The sequence below is a fragment of the Engraulis encrasicolus genome, chromosome 2, assembly GCF_034702125.1.
Source record: "Engraulis encrasicolus isolate BLACKSEA-1 chromosome 2, IST_EnEncr_1.0, whole genome shotgun sequence".
NCBI lineage: Eukaryota > Metazoa > Chordata > Actinopteri > Clupeiformes > Engraulidae > Engraulis > Engraulis encrasicolus.
The window spans coordinates 23,355,761-23,376,180 of record NC_085858.1 but is presented as its reverse complement, the minus strand read 5'-3'; the positions used below and the strand labels follow the sequence as shown (position 1 = coordinate 23,376,180).

Genomic DNA, 20,420 nt, shown 5'->3' with positions numbered 1-20,420 from the left:
AATCCAATAGCACAGTCATAGCAAAATCATCTGGTTGTACCTGTGCTGTTCACTCATTGGACGGTAGCCATGTTTTCAAATCATAAAAACCAACAATGCCAGAGCTTTATCAGAATGACTGACCGTCAGGATCTGAAATGACATGCTTTTCATCACTGGCATCAAGTGAGGTACTCAACAAGCTGGTTGAAAACTTCTGTGCATTAAAATTAGCAATTGATGTAAGCTATGTTTACATGTTCTTAGTTTTTTTATCCACTTGGGTGTTGTTTCCACACATTTTGATGATGGTTTTCATCTCAACATAGAGGCACCACAGTGACAATGTTTCAAAACACTGCATTTTCTGGATATACATAAACATTAAAAAAACAGATAGGGTAAGAGGGATGGGAGAGACGCATGTGAGGAAAAGGAGGGCACACAAAGACAGGAGAGCAGAGAGGAGAGGAGAGGAGAGGAGAGGAGAGGAGAGGAGAGAAAGGGCACACAAGAGCAGAAGGATAGCAGAGGAGAGGAGAGTAGAGCACAGGTTGCATGGCGAGGAAGAAGGAGGAGTCCATGTTAAGCCACTGTGCTCTCAAAAAGAGAGCCGTTGACAAAAGAACTCAAAGCCACAAAGTGAGAAAACAATTAGGACGCTTTATCTTGATTACACTGCATTGTTTGATGAAGGAAAGGGAGTGGCAGAGTCACACAGGCAAAGGCAAAGACAGAGGCGTAGAAATGGGCGAGGGCAGCATCTAATCGAGCCGGTGTGGCCGTGTGAGAGAGGGAAGCAGCTCTCACCACTCCAAAGTTGGTTGAGAAGAAACACACATTTTATTCTTCTCTACTAACTTTGGACAACATTCAGTTCACCTTCTAAAAGAGCACCCATCAGAACAGCTGTTCCTAGAAAAATCTATTTCTCTAAAGGGACTGAGTACGCCTCTGACTTGCAACAAACGGTCTTACCGGTGTAGAGGATGCCATCGGTACTGCGGCAGGGAGAGGCCTGGACCAACTCAGGAATGGTGAATGGCAGCTTCTGCACAGCGGAAGGACACAAAAGGCGGTTTAAAAAAAACTAAGTCAAACAATGCTAAAATACTCACATCATAAAACACAACCTCTATTTGAATAGGATGGTTCACACAAGACGCAGTTGAAAGCATTATACAGTTGTAGTTTGCAGAGACACAAACTACAGCATGAGAACAATACATTATGGCTGATGCTCGTATCCATGGAGACTTGGAGAGTTATTTGGGCACAGTGTACAGTCCTGAGAGCAATGTGGGGTTAGATGCCTTACGCAAGGCACTTCTGCTGCTGATGAAGGCTAAACCAGGCCCTGTCTGTGATCCCAAATTAATAACAAAGCTAGAGAGTATGTGCCCTCAATGGCTAAGGAGCATTTGTAAGACACAACAAAAGCTACACTACAGTACAAGTGTGGTACATCAAAGCACGATACTGCAGTATCATCAGTGTCATTTGTTCAGTTCAGTACAGTATGAAACCAGAAACCTGCCATCTAAGCCATCTCTCTAGCACGCTGTCCAACTCTCAGCATACAAGTCTCTCCTTGTAACACAGCAGCTCACCTTTCGCAATATTTCAATCAAGTCTCTATGACACAAACAAACTTTATTTTAACTTGCTCGTGTGATTCACTGTGTGTCGAGTCCCAACTGAGCCCTAGTACGTCTTTTTACACAAGCATGGGCAAAGAATCACCACAATACTGACTCATTTACTTCCCCCTCTAGAGCAGGGAAAAACACTGGATGCTACGGGGCTGCCCCGACACCAGGACAGGGGCTGACTGGTGAAACAAGCTCAGGATTATAAATACATATCAAGTAAGGGCCGCGCACTTCCAGCGAAGGGGGAAGTGGCTGCACAAAAAAGGGGAAGGGGATAGAGGTAGTGTGTGTGTGTGTGTGTGTGTGTGTGTGTGTGTGTGTGTGTGTGTGTGTGTGTGTGTGTGTGTGTGTGTGTGTGTGTGTGTGTGTGTGTGTGTGTGTGTGTGTGTGTTTCTTCTCACCGTTAGTCCCTCGTTGTTCTTCCCTCCTAAAGAATACAGGCTGCCATCATTAGGGTCTGGTAGAAAGGCTGGCCTGCAACAGAAAAGTACATCAATTAAAGCACTAGCTAAATAAATAATAAAAACATAAATAACCTGGACTGGACTGAAAACAAGACAACCAAACACACACAGATGGATGTTAGCTTGCATCATGCTTCATGCTCTTTGAAAACAATTGTTATTGGCCAAATACCTACGTAATTGCCATCAGAAAGGCAGCAGAGTGCATAAAACCCTGCAAACCATATGCACGTCTGTATGCCAGGTGAAGGACGGACGCTGGTAAGCGAATGACTGACATTTCAACCACAAGTGCTGTTCTCGGGCACAATGGTTTCCAGTCTCTTCAGGCTAACTGGTGTTAAATGGCGGCCTGTGCATGACAACACCACACTAGGCAGACCATGTGGGGGAGAGAGAGAGAGAGAGAGAGAGAGAGAGAGAGAGACAGAGACAGAGAGAGAGAGAGAGAGAGAGAGAGAGAGAGAGAGAGAGAGAGAGAGAGAGAGAGAGAGAGAGAGAGAGAGAGAGAGAGAGAGGGAGAGAGAGAGAGAGAAGCAACCACACAGAGCTGTGGTGTAACTGCCAAATCAGGTTACTGACGGTATGGGATTCACCATGTTGTATGATGTGGAGGTAAACCACCATTTCCCCCAGTTGTGTGTACTTTGATATACTGCTGCCACTAGACTTGCGCTTGTTGTGGTTGAGAGAAAACAGAATACGAATGTGGCATTTCAAAATACAAAAAAGTTGAGCTCCCAGTTTGCCTTTTTAAATCTTTCTTTTCCAATGTGAACATTTTCGAGCTACTCGCTCTTCATCAGATTGGTAGTAGTAGTAGTAGTCTGATGAACTTTTCTTAGCTGATCGCTCTTCATTTGGGAAAAGAAAGAATAGAAAAGCAAAACGGGAGCAAGTGTGCGGGCCGGGGCATTCAACTTTATTTTCATAGCTACGTATAGTGTGATAAGGCAATACTGTACTTTTGGCTGAACCAAATGACTAGTGTGGTAACTAACACCCTTCAAGCAGCTGCTTCAGCATGCAGACCATAACATTAATTATATCCCATAGCTTAATCCACACCAGTATATAATAGCAGGGATGACAGTGTTTTTGCCCAACCTAAAATGTGTCCAGATTGTTTCACCTAATGCATCAACTTGTAACAGGTTGAAAGGAACTCATGAATTTGCTTTGACAGCCGTTAGGAGCTGTTTGTAAGTATTGTGGAGTAGGACATTTCGTTTCAGCTTCCAATCTGTAATTTGACAGAAGATGATTCACGACAGCCACTCTGTGATACCTCAACACAACATGACCTTTTGACTTTTGAGACAGCCGTTTGCTGTGATTGAATTCAATGCTTAGAGTTAATGGAGCTAGACCGGGGGTTCCCAAACTTTACCCTGACACGGTACCCCTATATACCAGTAGATTCCAGCCAAGGCCACCCTGACATGAGCCGTGCTACACTATTTGTTTGTGCTCCCCTCATAATGGAGTTGGTGCATCCCAAAACCCATCCAAAGACAGCAGGAAACATAATGAATATAGGCCTTTACGCAGTGAAAGTAGATCCTTCAACAGAGACACAATAGTTTACTAGCTTAACACAGTTCCTAATGGTAACCACCGAGATAGACCACAGGTGGCTGGTTCCTATGTGCATGCGGTAAGGGGCAGATGCCACCTACTACAACACCACTGTGACATCCTATGAATGAACCATCGCCAAGGAGACCATCATCAACAAATCATCAACAGACTTAAGCTGTGTCTCAGATGGCGCACTTGTGCACTTCAGACACCAAGTTTCAGTCCGTATGGCATATTGGTTACGCACTGAAACACAGTTCGCGAATAAGTCTGTGTGCGCACCAAAAGTGACCAAAGTCATTATCCCTATGGAGGGTTGGCGAATAAAGCGACCAAAGCGAATTCGCTGGGAGTGAAGCGACCTCTGCAACAAGAGCGAATTTCAGTGATTAAAAGTCATCTAATATTATGGTAATAAGCCATAATACGGTTCGGTGAAAATCAATTGGAATGTTCATATCATTGAAAGTCCCACACTGAGCCAGAGCTGTCATGCGATTAGCTTAATCAAGCATGTCAATGTCATGCCAAGATCGAATACAGCAAATTCATGGCAAAACTTCAACAGCCTTGGCTACTTGCTCCTGGTGTACACAAACAGTAAGGGCTTCTGCTGTGGGCTCCTTCAGTTCACATGGAAACTGTGCAATCTCTTATCTCAGAGTGATCGAAGATAGCCAAATGGCAGTTTGAGTGATGAAACCTTTCCATGCATGTGCATACACCTCGTATAACCATGGGAGTACGTTTATGCATGGACTTGCAGGTATTGCAACAGGGCTTTTTGTTTTTCATATAAAACTACAGCATAGGAGGATAGTAAAACAAAAAATCCCCTGCAATGGTTTGAACAGGAAAAGGGATGCACGATCAGCAACTTGTCAATTTCCAGTTCAGCGTGTTTCACAATCTCACACCTACACACATATGCAGAGACAAACAGACAGACAGACAGACAGACAGACAGACAGACAGACAGACAGACAGACAGACACAGACACAGACACAGACACAGACACAGACACAGACACAGACACACACACACACAGACACACACACACACACACACACACACACACACACACACACACACACACACACACACACACACACACACACACACACATACTTACTCGGCCACATGCGTAGGGACTTGTAGAACAGGATCTGCAGAAGAATGACAGACAGGCGTACGGTTAGCAATCTCATACACACCTCATAGTACAATACATGCAAAACACCATAATGCCGTTCAGCCATCCCTCACTGTCAGACAACAGGGTTGCCAGATTGGCAAGTCAAGCTGGATGACCAGCTTCAGGTAAAAAATAGCATTGGGCAGCGTTTTCTTTAGATGAATGGCCATACAAATCAAAGGAATTTATTTCGAATTGGGCAGGATTTAGTGCATCCAGGTGGTTTTGTCCAGGCGTTTATTAGGCTGGAAATCAGTCAAATCTGGCAACCGCCGTCAATCAGATCACTCGTTCCCACTCTTTTCACGTTCTGCTGCAAATCAACAGGTCACAGTGCAGTGTAGTTACAAGGAAGTCGCCCCACTAAATTCCAAAGGATCACACACCAAAACAGGTTTCCTGAAAGTGGCATCACAAAAAAATCATTTTGTTCCCTTTGTACTTTGTGGACAGGCTCCAACTTGGCACTGTGCCCATTTCAAGGGGCACGCACACACGCACGCGCACACACACACAATTTGTGGTTGCAACTTCAACCGCAGTACTCCACCTCTGCTAATATTTGTTTTGGCCTGAGAGGATTTACGATCAATAACAACTCTTCAAAATAGAGGACATTACACATGGAGGAGGTGATGTATGAAAAAAAATGAAAAAGAAACAGCCGGAGGTGAAAACAGGAAAATGCTGCAGTGGTTCACACATGCACCTTAACCAGCACTGCAGATAACAACCTTAATACTACACAAACATCTCCTGCTGATAACGCAGTCAGGCCAGGCAAGGTATACACATGCTCAGCTCAAGCCACCATTACAACAGGTTATCTATCCCAGGGGTTCCCAACCTTTCCCAACTTGGAGCCCACTTGAAATGTGAAATGCAAAATTCCGAATGTTCACGGTCCAACTCTGACCCGATGAACAATGCCATTCAAATAACTTGTCAGCAGCAACACATACCCACAAATACTTTGATTAAAAAAAAAAAAAGATTTTAAAGGCCATTTGGAATACCTTTGCTTGCCCACGATCACTGATCTATCGAATTGTTATCCAAAGATGGGGTTGGTACCCACATGTGGGTGGCAAAAGATTGTTTTGGGTCACCTCACATGTTTCCCTAGTTCATCGTCATCTCAACTGTTTGCCTCTACCCTCAATATAGCTGCCACTTAAAGTTGTTTGAATGGTCTTATCGTTTATTATTGTTAAAAAATTAAGTTATACTAACTATTCAAGTGATTTCAGATAATTAGTAAATCAACAATACTATACAGTACATGTCCTCCTTAATGTTCAAAAATGGTCAACTAACACAACTTCATTATTGTGATGCACAAATAACGTCTTATTGACTTGGGTTGCAAAGGTTTATTAAAATGTGGGTCCTCCCAAAACAAGTTCAAGAAACACTGATCTAAAGGCAGAAACAGTAGGTTTACATGCTACATATAGGGAAGGGAAGCTAGCTAGCTAGCTAGCCAGGCAACAGGTACTCAGCTTCAGGTGTATGCGTGTGTGTTTACAGAGCTTAGCTGTGTAAACACCAGAGGACTTTCACTGGTGGTGACTCAATAAGAAAGCCATCCATCTACTATAGTAGTGGACAGCTTTCTGTTGACAAGAAGAGTGACAAGACCAGAACACACACACACACACACACACACACACACACACACACACACTCACACTCACACACACACTCACACTCACACTCACACTCACACTCACACTCACACTCACACTCACACTCACACACACACAGGTCAGCGAAGGCAGGCAGGCAGGTTGCCATGGCAGTAGGTAGTAAATATGCATGGTGGAAAGAGACGGCCTGCCACAGAATGGAGCAGAGTGCTGTGGCGTGAGTGGAAAAGGCACATTAGGGTGCATTATGCATTTAGGGCAGTGGGCATTAGCAGTCACGCCGCTCTTTTAGTGGCAAACATAATGGGTGACGTAGAAATAGTGAGGGGCAGTGTGTGTGAGTGTGTGTTGGCTGGGGGAGGGCGGGGGTGCTGTGGATAAGTGCTACTCTTAGCTACTGCTGTTTGGCCTGGTTGCAAGCCCATTTGCTCCCCCATTGCTCGTGGACTAGTAAATGATTGCTAATATGGGGGGTGGAGGAAGAGAGAGAGAGAGAGAGACAGAGAGAGAGAGAGAGAGAGAGAGAGAGAGAGAGAGAGAGAGAGAGAGAGAGAGAGAGAGAGAGAGAGAGAGAGAGAGAGAGAGAGAGAGAGAGAGAGAGAGAGAGAGAAAGATTGAATGACAAACAAAAAGCAGTCACATACTAGCTATGGGAAGCGTGTGAGTGTGTGTGTGTGTGTGTGTGTTTGTGTGTGTACACCTAACAACCATCGTGGGGTGCTAGATGTCCCAACTAAGGTAGTAGCATGGAGAAAACGGTACTTTGTGGGGCCCACCTTTTGTTTTTCTTGGTAGTTTTGTGGTTACTGGTAAAAGTAAAAGTGTAAAAAAATCGTATCTAACAGGTAAAGGTAAGGGATTGTTTTGGTGTGGGCACAGTTAAGCATTCTTCAGCTATTGTCAGGCTTAATATGAATAGAAGTCAATGGGAGGGCCCCACAAAGGTCATTGGTGAGGGTGAGGGTGTGTGTGTGTGCGTGCATATACACGGCACGCACACGCTTGAAAAAGGGTACACTTAGCTCTGACATGACCCTGATAAATCTTAACACCATGTCTCAAAAATGCTAAAGAGAGCAACCAGTTATCACAGAAACATGTAAACTGTACTGTACCTTGACAAAAATATTGCTGACACAGGCCAAAAGTTACGCTCTCTCTGAGCAGCAGATATGTAGTACATGATAACGTATCTTAGCCACTCCTAACATGCTGGATAAGCAGAGCACATGCTCCACTTAGGTGTTGACTCTGTCTGATGCTATTGTGGTTACACACACACACACACACATACACACGTGCGTACATGCACATGCACACATACACACGCACACACACACATCCACACCAACTCTATCAGGTCAAAATATAGAGTTCTGTTGAGTCTTGTTTGATGTTATTGTTGCCACACGCTCACACACACACACGATCACGCTCTCACACACACGCTCTCACACACACGCTCACACACACACGCTCACACACACACCAACTCTATCAGGTCAAAATATAGAGTTCTGTTGAGTCTTGTTTGATGTTATTGTTGCCACACGCTCACGCTCTCACACACACGCTCACACCAACTCTATCAGGTCAAAATATAGAGTTCTGTTGAGTCTTGTTTGATGTTATTGTTTCCACACGCTCACGCGCTCACGCTCTCACACACACGCTCACACACACACGCTCACACACGCACACAGCGCGCACACACACGCGCGCACACGCGCGCGCACACACGCGCGCACACACGCGCGCACACACACGCGCGCACACACACGCGCTCACACACACGCGCTCACACACACACACACACACACGCTCACACACGCGCGCTCACACACACGCTCACACGCACACGCGCTCACACACACACACGCTCACACACACACACGCTCACACACACACACGCTCACACACACACACACACACGCTCACACACACACACGCTCACACACACACACGCTCACACACACACACGCTCACACACACACGCTCACACACACACACGTTCACACACACACACGTTCACACACACACACGTTCACACACACACACGTTCACACACACGCTCACACACACACGCTCACACACACACGCTCACACACACACGCTCACACACACACGCTCACACACACACACGCTCACACACACACACGCTCACACACACACACGCTCACACACACACACGCTCACACACACGCACGGCAAAATATTGTGTTCATGATCTAAGATTGTAATAATGTCGCATCATAAAATCCCAGCACACAATATCGCACTTCTGTCAAGATGAAATGCTGCAAGCAATTGAGACGGAGAATATGTAAACGGATGAGGGAGGAGAAACAAACAACCCCCTGTAGACCAGTGAGCATATTTCACTCCCATACGAAACTAAACACATTATGTAACAACATGCATTGAAATTCTTGCATGCAAAAGATCCTTGGTAAGGTATGAAAGTACAATATGTCTTTATGACAGCCACTTCCCTCAAAATGACAATAGGCAGAGTGGATGCACAGAACTGACTCCATTACGCAAGTCAAGCAGTGAAATTTACTGAACGTAATGGACACCAGGTAGAGAATGACAGGACCCTCGTTCGGACACAAGAGGAGAGTAGATAGGGTATCAAAGGGCTATATGTCTTAATGACAAAACACTTTCTCATGGTGACAATAGGCAATGGGCTATAGATGCAGGTTCCCATGGTTTGGCATGGGGAAGCCGCCATGTGGGGTTGGGGGGAGATGGGTCAGTTGTCCCGGGCCAAGGGAGAAGGAGGACCCAAAATAGGTTCCACATCAGAAGGTTTGTACCGAGTAGGGAGTGGCTTTTGGATGGCTTTGTCCCGGACCCAGCCAAAACTGTCAAACAACCCTGGTTAGGCGTCTCCACAAAGGTGCTGGATGGGTGGGATGGGGTGGGTGGCTGAGATGGGTGTGTGGGTAGGTTGGTTGTCTTGTGTAACAGGGGGGTATTATGGCCTACAAAGACAGCGCAGTGCTGGGCCTGGCCTGTGGGGAGCATCCACGATAAGCGCGTAACCGAGCCTGGCCCGGCCCGACCCGAGCGGCTGTCTCGGCTTACCTTCCTTCAGCGTCCACTGTATGGAACCCGATCTCTTGCTGACAGCGTGCAGGTTGCCATCCAGGGTGGACACAAAGAGCAGACTCTCTGGCAGTGAGGCGGTGGCTCCACAGAAACCCTGTAGGGGGGAGAGAGAGAGAGAGAAAGAAATCACAGGTGTTGGTTGACAAATCACAAGAATTCCAACTTCTGACAGGGCCAGATTGGCTAAGTAATAACCTTTCCTCCACAGCGCCTTAGGGAGGCTGTGTGTGTGTGTGTGTGTGTGTGTGTGTGTGTGTGTGTGTGTGTCCGTGTGCGAATCATTGAGTAAGTAGACTCCTGTGCCTATTACCGAAAACCTTTAGCACCTACTAAAGTAGCAACATCATTTATTTTCAGCCGGGCAACATTGGCGCGTGGTCAGGGTGACACCAGGGAAAGGGGACAAGGGGACACAGGGGGGCACACAGAGTCCGGCGTCCAGACTCTCCGGACACCACAGCAGGGGTGAAAAAAAGTCTCACCACCTGCAAAATGGACGAATTTCAAGCACAAATATTTTTCACTGGGTAATGTTTAAATTGGCACCGTCTGGAAAACAACTTGACAGCTGTGTTGAACGCTGAATGCCGAGTCGTTTCATCACAAGGAGACAAATGATTAGTTCACAACACTAGAAAGTCCAGACAATCATATCAGGAAACTTGTGTTCACCTGTGCAGAATGAGCTCAAGACAGCCTAAATGGGCGGAATGAAATCTATACCTCTTGCTGTGACATTGTGGATAAACTTGACTATCACACAGACACACAGACACACAGATTTGTGTGAATCTGCCAACGGCTGTCATCCTTTCACCACTCACAGCACTCATTCCCCATCAAAGCAATGCAAACTATTTTACCATTGTGTAACCAATCCACACTGGAACAGAACGCAACGACAACGGTTCACAATGTCCCAATGACGCCTACAGCCTGTGCCTCCAATGCATCAGCCTGCAAGACAAAGACCGCACACAGGCTTGTCGCTGGAGGACCATAGGTGTCCTGTGGGTCATAGGCCAGTGATCTGTCCAGATGGGCTGCTCCGTCGAGATTAGCTACCAATAGTCTATTAAAAAGGTCCACTGCGCAGGATTGTGGCAAGGGTAGGTATTGCAGCTATGCTGTTCATTGAAACTGTGCAGCCTATTGCCAAATTGGACCTTTTCATCAATGAATGATAATATTGACTAGTATGACCCAAGTAAAGAAAGTTTAGCAGCTAAATTCTGGAAATTCAAAATGGCAGGCATGGAGAACATCCAACATGAACTGTTAGAATTTGATGGTGGTGCTAAGTATTCATGAAAAAGGTAACATTTGGGTAGGGGTGGGCGATATGGCAAAAATGTTGTATCATGATTTTTTAACATGAAATCACGAATGCGATTTTTTATCACGATCTTCCATCCAAAAAAATAAAAACAACAAAAAATAACTTTCATATACTTGCAATTTGTAATTTGCAGTCAATAAAATGTTAACACACTGATGACACTTTCATAAAGTGTACAATTGGAATACAATAACGTAAAGAACAAAGTGAAGACAACAACACAAGTGAGAAAACGTCACTCTGATACTGATAATAAACATCCTCAGTGCAAGACGATCTATACGATTTCTCCACTTTGGCAGATTCGAGACGATATTTTACTCAATATCGCGATTCACGATATAATATCGTCATATCGCCCACCCCTACATTTGGGTATTGGCAGCACAGTGCACAGTACAAAGTACACAGTGCACCTTTAACATTGTCTAAACCCAAAACCTAAGCAATAGGGGACGCTGATGTTGTGTTTCGGACTGGTGGATCGAAATGTTACCATTTGTTTAACTATTAAGTTATTTGGAGCTTATACCCAGTGTGCAGACCTGGGGGGGTGCATACTAGAAGCTGTTTCAGTAGTCCCCCCCCCGTCTGTCCCACTAATGACTTGGTGTAGCTCATATAGACACGATGACGGCGGCCGAGGGTTGCCTGCCTGTCTGCCTGCAGCTGAGGAGGTGGAGGACGCGCTGGGCCGGCCAAGACGCCGCTGGGATCCTACACTCCATCACCACCACATGCTGCAGGGGAAAGGACACCAGCTGACCTCACAGTGTGGCGGAGAAGAAGAGTGGAGGAGGACTTGAGTTTTTAGCGGAGGAGTTTATGGGAAGTTTTATTTGTCTGGGTGAGACTGTGTGTGTGTGTGTGTGTGTGTGTGTGTGTGTGTGTGTGTGTGTGTGTGTGTGTGTGTGTGTGTGTGTGTGTGTGTGTGGTTATCACAGGCCAGGTGCAGCGTGGGATGCAGCACTGGGAGTGGGCCACTTTGGAGGACGTTGGCTCTGTCAAGCAGCGCTCTACTCCGATTGAGTGTTCTTTGGCTCAGAGGCACAACAGACCAGACGCCCACCATGGAGAGAAATATATGGACACTGACTAGGAACCAGAACAGAGTGCTGGTGAAGTAGGGATCGGAGATGGCAAGGGGGTCTTCTGGCTAAGATTTGAGAATTTCTGAAGAGTTCCATTATTCTAGAACTTTACAATAGTTATGTGTAAGCCAGAGACGTTTGAAAGGAAACATAGAACATTTTTTTTACTAAGCCACAAGGCCAGTAGGCTACATGTAAGATTTCGCTGTCAGATGGACCAGTACACTAAAATACGATCAGCAAACAAAGCAGTAAGATTTCGCTGTCAGATGGACCAGTACACTAAAATACGACCAGCAAACAAAGCAGAAAACATCACAATACAACACAATTAAAAATACAGAGATTTCATCAATAATCTACATGACACAAAAAAAAACACACAGCGTGTGGTCCTTGTGATTATGAGGTCCTGTGAGACGCCTTGTTTGGGTGTGGGACCCTGTAGCGCTCATTCCCATTCTGGGAGAAGTGTGGCCCATCTTAGATCACCACAGTCCAGTACAGTGTTGCCAGATTGGGCTGTTTTCTGCCCAATTGGGCTGCTTAGGATGGCCCTGTGCGGGTAAAAATGGCATTTAGCATAAAAACCAGCCCAATTTTTGCCATAGAAATCAATAGAATTGGGCAGGATTTTGTGGTTCTAGGCGGGTTTTGAGCATTTTTTTGGGCTGGAAATCATTAGCCTCATCTGGCAACCCTGGTCCAGTGAACAACAGCAGGGTGGGGAATGAATCATGGCAAAAAAAACCTCAGCCTCTACGTCGTTTCTCAACCACAAGCCAGGAGCCAAAGACACACTTAGGCCAGCCAGCACTGCCTCCTCTGCCCATTAAGCCCACCAAAATCTAAATTTCTTTATTTTTCAATCATCTTCACACAATTTTTTTGTGAAATGATTTTTTAAATAGTAAGATTTACCTCTCTTCTCAATGTTTATCACTGAATTGATGAATATTTCAAAGTACAATATGAAGATTTTTTACGAGAAAAGTGAAAAGTCTGAATGGGCTTAAATGGTACCTTTGGTACCATTTAAGCCCACTTGTGTTCCAAATAAGCTCATATAGTTATTTCTCTATCAAAATACCTGGTGAGGTGTGTGAGTTGAGTTTAAACAGTGTAGCCTACATGGCATAAATGGTTTCAGATCAAAATATTCTTCCAAAATGTAAAATTTGCTCAAAAAATAATGCATAACACCTAAATAAACATTACAGCATCTCTTACTTCATATACTTCATAAAATTCTTCATCCAAACAGAGAAATTTATTTTTTCTTATTGATTATTGTTAGTTCATTACATTACGCCTTTTTGACCTACAACTTGAGATTGTACAGCACTTTTTATGTCCCTCAAAGGCATTTTTCATTTGCATGCATGCCAACTTGCATGCATTTCAATGGGGTGTACCATTTAAGCCCAGCTAGTACCCATTAAGCCCGCCTATACAAAAAGCTATTTTATGGAAATAATCAACTCCACAAAAACATTTCACGATGCATTTCTTTAAAGATCAATGCCAAACAAACTGGAATATGCTTAGAATTCATACCTAACCACCTTAAGTCTTACGGTAGAGTAAGATAAAGATGGTGTGTGGTTGTATCAAGAGAATATCAGCGTTTGCTCGCTCATAAAACACATCTTTCCATTTGAAGGGAAATGCTATAATTTAGTAAAACACTGCATGTATATATATAAAAATCATTACATTTACCTCTTAGTTCACTAAATATGAAAGTATTTTCAAAATATTTGACTTAAACTAGCTGAAATTCTATGATTTCTGACATGACCCAAAACAGCAAAGTTTTGAGGCAACTTCTTGTCAGTAGTCCTGAGACTGGGTTCACTTGGACGGGGATAACTCGGCGATAAAAAATGTGATTTGTTTGCAATAAAAAACATTTTGTCAGTTACTAAACCCTTTAATTGGATAGGGTGATGAACAACAAAATTCACCTTTTCCCTTTCTTTAAATTGACCTCAAAGTTGAAAGTGGGCTTAAAGGGTACATGGGCTTAATGGGTACGCTTACCTTAGCTTCCAGCATGGTGTAGTGGGAAGAAACAAGAGGCAAGAAAAAGAGGAACAAGGTTCCCAGTGAATCGCTGACCTGAATTAGCCTACCTAACAACACCTCCCCCCTGCTTTTTAGGCATTCCAGCCCTTAGATCTAACAAACGAGCCAGCCAGCCTGGGCCTTCAGGGGGCATTCGATCCCATTTCCCTGAAACGCAGCTAAATAACACACAGCCCTTGGGGGTTCTCACCATGGCGGTCAGGGTTCTCACAGGTTAATATAGGAGATGGGCAGAACAAACAGCCAATCATGACCCTGCCTGGCTCACGTTCCTGCAGCCTCACAACAAGCCCCAACAAAAAGAAAAAAACCCACTAATAGCACCTTTACAATCTCCGAGTTCTCTCACTGGACAGCCAGTCTAGTCTAATCTACGACCACACAGTAGTTCTGCTGCCAGAGTAAACATCAGTAGCGAGCAACACAAACACCTGGACCTTCCCACTTCACAGTGGCTCAAGAGAGGCCGGCCTCAAAGCAGAACAAAAGAAGAAAGAGGAAAAAAGAAAAACAACTGAAGGTTACTTTCATTCACTGGCACTAAAAAAAGCCAGCTCTGACTTCTCACTTTCAGCAGCACACAGAACGAACCGTACTTTCAGGTTTCATGAAGGCCAATCTGGTGAGAGTGTGACGGGCATTTCTGTGGAAAAAAAAGTCAGAGAATGGCAACAAGCTCTATGTCTGTAGGGTTTTCTGGTGAAGTTTGTCCGTTTTGCACTAGCTTTTCTATCCCCCTCTACTAGCGCTGCAGTCAGACATTGCGTAATGGGGGGAATTACATAATCCAGTACGCCCAAAAAGATGTACAGCCGTGTAGGGCAAGTTCGCCTCACTCGCTCCTGAGACGGAGCAGTAACACCATCAACAATCCAGTCTCAAACATAACGCTGGAGGACCGGAGAAACAAGCGCTAGATCAAACTCAATCAGCACGGAGTGGCGTATTAACTAGAAGGTTTTGAGATATCACAAGAAGACACACATGTAACAAAATAATGTATGACACAGAAAAATGAAATCTATCTGCCCACTAGGGGGAAGGTAACTAGGCTATCGGGTTTCACAACATACCACACAGGCTTATAAGAAACATAAAGGAGGCCTATAAGTCCTTGGCTCACAGCTTATCGCAAAAAGGAATGTTCCTAAATTAGGCTAAAAGTGTACTTCCACTTTATGTAACATAAACCATGCTGCAGACTAGAACAAACCTACTCACTAGCCTAGTTGTAGTAATCATGTGACAGCATTAAGCTTAATAGAAGTCTAGTCTGTGTGTGAACCGACCACACACACACACACACACACACACACACACACACACACACACACACACACACACACACACACACACACACACACACACACACACACACACACACACACACACACACACACACACACACACACACACACACACACAGCAGCTTTGCCTATATAAATTAGTGTTACAGAACTAAGCTATGCATATTCACGTAGCCTTTATTTCATGAATGAAATGGTTTGAGTGTTATTAAAGTATAGGCCTGCCTGCCTAGACTATGGGGGTTTGTGTATTCTCACCCCTACCTCACACACCTAGACTTAAAACAACCACAGTTCAGAGAGGGTTAATCCTGTTACGAAGTGACAAAATCTCCCACTCTAATTGTTAAACTCAGTGCCCCATCCTCCTCCATGACTGAGGTACCCTGAGCATGGTACCGTCCCACCGCACTGCTCCCCATGGGGCGCCACTGAGGGCTGCCCCCTTGCACGGGTGAGGCATAAATGCAATTTCGTTGTGTGCAGTGTTCACTTGTGTGCTGTGGAGTGCTGTGTCACAATGACAATGGGAGTTGGAGTTTCCCAATGGGCTTTCACTTTTCACTTTACATTACCAACAAGTCAACACACATTTGTGAATGAATGCCACGCCAAGCCATATTTGTGGATCTGATTAAAACAAAGAATGACTTCAAATGTTTACCCAGCGCAAGGTTGACTGGGTCTCACTAATCTACACACCGGGACCACACTGTGCACCTCTGGATGAAGACACTTGGGCAAGACATGCCCGTGTGTCAACACCCCACCTGCCACACACCTATCAGAAGTACCCTGGTGTATGGATGAGGGAGGGAGGGAAAGGGAGAGAGAGCTAGAGCGAGATAGTCAGAAAGAGAGAGAGAGAGAGACAGTCCGTCACGTGGAGGGCGGCCATCACAGAAGCGGAGACTGCAAAAGCACAACACAGCCACTCAGAGAGTCAAAAGCGAGCCATGCAGTGTTCTTGTGATAAGCACTGAACACACACACACACACACACACACACACACACACACACACACACACACACACACACACACACACACACACACACACACACACACACACACACACACACACACACACACACACACACACAGGTTTGGCCCTCAGCGCACATGGTTGCCCAGCCTTTTCAGACACCACAGCAACCCATGCAGACTGACTCCACTTTGGCCTAATAGTGAGTCATTGGCCATGCAGGCCCATGCTGATTCCACTGAAGCCTCAGCATGTCATCATCGGTGAGGGGCAAAATGGATTCATTAGTTACAATCTAGTGTGATCTATATACTGTTTATTCACATTACCTTGTGTAACCTGTCCAATTCAACCAGGAGATCATTCAACCAACCAATCACTTGGCTGAATTGGACAGGTAAAACCAAGTCATTTGTAGTATGTGGCACGAGACTGTACTAATGTTTCAACCCCCCCCCCCCCATCATCATGTAAATTGAATTGATGGAGGAGGCTAGTGGTCCATTTAAGTCAGACAGGTCAAACAAACTAACCAGTGGTCTAACAAAAAAAGTATTACACAAGGCACGGGCCAGCATTGTCCAAGACATATTGCCATCGATTCAGCCTAGTTTGACAGCCAGCTGCTCTGACAGCAAGTCCCCAGACAGTGAACCCATCTCTTCTGGAACGTTCCAAATGTAGAAGCTAATGCTTCGAAAGCTGTGATTAGGTCCTCCGACCACAATTAGTCACGTGAGGCATGGATCCGGGATGATGAAGACCCCCTTGACAAGCCAATGACAGCTTTAAATGTAATCCCCTTATCGCTGGACGAGACTGCTACTATAGACGTCAAGTGAAGACCCACAACGTGAACAATTCTCCATTCACAAAATGACCACACTAGTAGGAATTTGTTCTAAATGCCAGCTTTTTACATACAAATGAGGACACTAAGCAGCTATAAATCACCAGTCAACAAATCGCCAGTGTTTATAGTCGCTGAACGTTACCATATGTTGAGAGAACCCATATGCATTGGGAGGAAACGAGGAAAGTGGCAAAGGTCGAGAAGCTTTAGATGGTTAAAATTGCATAAGGATTGGCAAAACATTAAAAGCATTATGCAATATAGTTCTGTTTTTAATATGAAGTTAGCTAAATACTACATCATGTTCACCAAACACTGCTACGGATGTCTGCTGCTCACAACATCAGTGATATACGCATGATAGCTAGCTATGCCACTTGATGTGAAGACTGTAAACTCAGCATATTAACCGAACCACATGATTTAGGTATGTGATAGTTGTTTACGCTTTGTCAACAGTGTGAATGTTGAGCTAGCTGGTTAGCAGTATCACAAAATCAATCTTACCGTGTGCGGCACGATGCAGATCAACGTGAAAATGCACCACACAAGGGCCCGACTACAAACTCCCCACGACATCTTCCAAAAAGCTGATCAAGTTCATAAACAAAATAAAAAACGTTCGTAATTAAATCACTAGACTGGACGATAACAATAACACGAATTTCAAACTGCGTCTTCGTCCATGCTGTTTATTTTCTCTTGCCAGCTTGTCTTTTGCCTGGCCGCGAGTGCTTCTGCTACAACTCGTCTAGCTATTTCGTTCTTCTTTCCTGTTAGGGGTGGGGCATTGGTGACGTCACGCGTGATGCAAGTAAGACTTTTAAAAATAAAGTGTTACTTTAGGGGGTTAACATATTTTACGCCTACATATAATTAATCTGTTCGTTTGTAATTACATTTTACGTATAGTGTGTAGACGCTATAGTCATTTAACGAAGCGGTAACGAATTTGATATGAAATTAACGCAGGAACTGCGTAGCACTGACAGCGGAAGTGTAATTTCTGTAACAGCAGAGAAAAGTTCATTCTCGCTTCTCGCAGGCCTAGAGAAGACATAGATCAGCCATCGGTCTTCTGCTTGGATATGTATTTATCTGACTTCAAGCCGTGGGCCCAGTTAAGTTGGCAAATTGTTTTGAACGAATATGTCGCCTGGCAATGTCGAATTACATGATGTGGGCTTGAAGCTGGATATGGATCCTGAATGTGCGTCTTTCTGAGGCAACGGGACATGTGAATGGGTGAGAAAAAGAGACGGTTTCACTTAATGCGTTAAATTAATGTATAATATTTTGCAAGTAACATGTATTTTTAATCCAATGGTGGGGGTTGTGTTTTCTCATAGATGGTTCCTCCAAACATGGAGCATGGACTTCGCCATGCTTTTCGGTGGCACGTGGTCGACGGCATGGGATGAAGGACTCGACTCGTGAGGCCAAGAGCGAGGTATCGCGAGGAAGCTTCGGTATGTTTAACCCTTGAGTTTCAAAGTCCAGAGTGAAGCTACTCTTGTCTTTTTTGTGTGATAAGAGATTAAGTCAAGAGAGATGATTCTATTGCGTTAGACTTCTGATGAACCATGAAGTCAGCCTTTGTTACTGACTTGACTCGAAACGAGTTCGAAATGAAATTAAGGTAGGCCTAAGTGCGAGGCGTTTTGTAAAATCTTTGTCGTTTTCATTTCAGGAGCAAAGGATGAATGACTTGACATCACTGAAGCCCAACAATGCAACGCTTGACTTCAAACAAAGGTGGGGGTCGTAGCCTATGTAGGCACAGCTACATCTTGCAGTCTTAAAACGTGCTGCTTCAATTTGTTTAATAAATGAGTCAAGAGAGATGATTCTATTGCGTTAGACTTCTGATGAACCATGAAGTTAACTTTTGTCACTGACTTGACTTTTTGTTTTCGAGGAGGTGCAATGCATTCTGCCCCAAAATCTCATTTTCTTTTTTCTCTTCCCATAGGGTGAACAAAGGGGGCCATCAGGTGGACTACACATTTGTGTGCATGAGGGCGAGCAAAAATAAAATCATTATCTTTGGAAGAATGACTACTGGTCTTTATTTTAAGTACTTGGGTGCACTGTCTTTGAACCTGTGTTGCCTTCACCATGGTTTCATAGGCCAAGCTACAGTGCAATAGCAAACTTACTTGTTATAACTGGGGCTTCTTGGCATTCTCCCCAAGCTGCTCTTTTAAATGCAAGTTACAGGTGCTTAACATTCAAATAAAAGGTAGTCTACCCACAGGTGGGCCTTTTTTGTAGGCTTGCACCTTTGGATGCTTTAGATCAGGGATGGGCAACTGTGGGCCACATGCGGCCTGCCCCCTCACTCAGTGCGGCCCGTAGGTAAAACATAATTTGAAAGATGTGAGAATGAGGGGAGGTTGTTCCAATATTCAAAATCATATCTGGATCTGCATGAACAGCAAAGACCCTGTTCGAGCTGGGAGATTTTAATCGCAGGGTTCCCACTGGTGCTTGAATTCCTTGAAAATGCTTGAATTTCAATTAAGTGTTTTCAAGGTTGTGAAAATGCATTTTTTTTTTTGGTGGAGTGCTTGAAATTTGTGTCAAGTCAAACTCAGTAAGCCAAATAATAGAAATAAATTGTTCAGGGACATCCAAAGTCTGAGGGAGTGAGATATCAGATTGCTATTCGACACCCTAAAATCAACTAGAATGCAGGAAATTGCATCTTAAAAACACATTGTATGGGGGAGGACCCATAGGTGTTGGAAAACAGAAAATTTGGTGCTTGAAAAGTGCTTGAATTTGATCATGAAAAAGGTGTGAACCTTGTAATCGTTTTACAGTAGTGCAAAGCTAAATCAGAATGGGTGGGAGACGGTGTCTTGCACACTCCTATACATATTGCCTTTGGAGGCCTGGCTCTTCTATTAGATTATTTACCTCCTAACTTAACCTGGTTTACACCTGAACCAGCTTTGTAGTATAGGCCAGTCGTCTTGGTGTAGTCAGGTGTGTGTCAAGTAGACTTGACGGTCTCAGCCCTGCAGGCGAGCAAATTTGCTTTGTAGCAGGCTGCAATATCTTCGAATACAGCACCAGTACACTAAACTGCCCGCAGCCACTGTCAAAACTTTGAAT

General features: G+C 44.6%; 1 protein-coding gene, 1 long non-coding RNA gene and 1 other non-coding gene across 3 annotated transcripts in view; 2 read left to right on the top strand and 1 right to left on the bottom strand.

Annotated features, from left to right (window-relative positions):
• LOC134435209 (serine/threonine-protein kinase/endoribonuclease IRE1-like) overlaps window positions 1–18,059 on the bottom strand; it is a 48,598-nt gene extending 30,539 nt beyond the window's left edge. The window contains exons 1-5 of the mRNA XM_063184078.1: window positions 17,808–18,059; window positions 9,615–9,732; window positions 4,810–4,843; window positions 2,033–2,105; window positions 958–1,030 (exon numbers count right to left, since the gene is read on the bottom strand). Coding sequence (XP_063040148.1) covers window positions 958–1,030; window positions 2,033–2,105; window positions 4,810–4,843; window positions 9,615–9,732; window positions 17,808–17,879 — 370 coding nt within the window. The 5' untranslated portion in view covers window positions 17,880–18,059. The remainder of the gene's footprint in view (window positions 1–957; window positions 1,031–2,032; window positions 2,106–4,809; window positions 4,844–9,614; window positions 9,733–17,807) is intronic.
• A 230-nt stretch (window positions 18,060–18,289) lies between these two features.
• On the top strand, window positions 18,290–19,352 carry LOC134435201 (uncharacterized). The gene is made up of 4 exons (XR_010031981.1): window positions 18,290–18,545; window positions 18,650–18,769; window positions 18,991–19,055; window positions 19,273–19,352. It is a non-coding gene; the product is annotated as an uncharacterized LOC134435201 (long non-coding RNA).
• A 33-nt stretch (window positions 19,353–19,385) lies between these two features.
• LOC134443664 (small nucleolar RNA SNORA50) lies at window positions 19,386–19,522 on the top strand. Its single transcript, XR_010033700.1, has one exon. It is a non-coding gene; the product is annotated as a small nucleolar RNA SNORA50 (small nucleolar RNA).
• The last annotated feature ends 898 nt before the right edge of the window (window positions 19,523–20,420 follow it).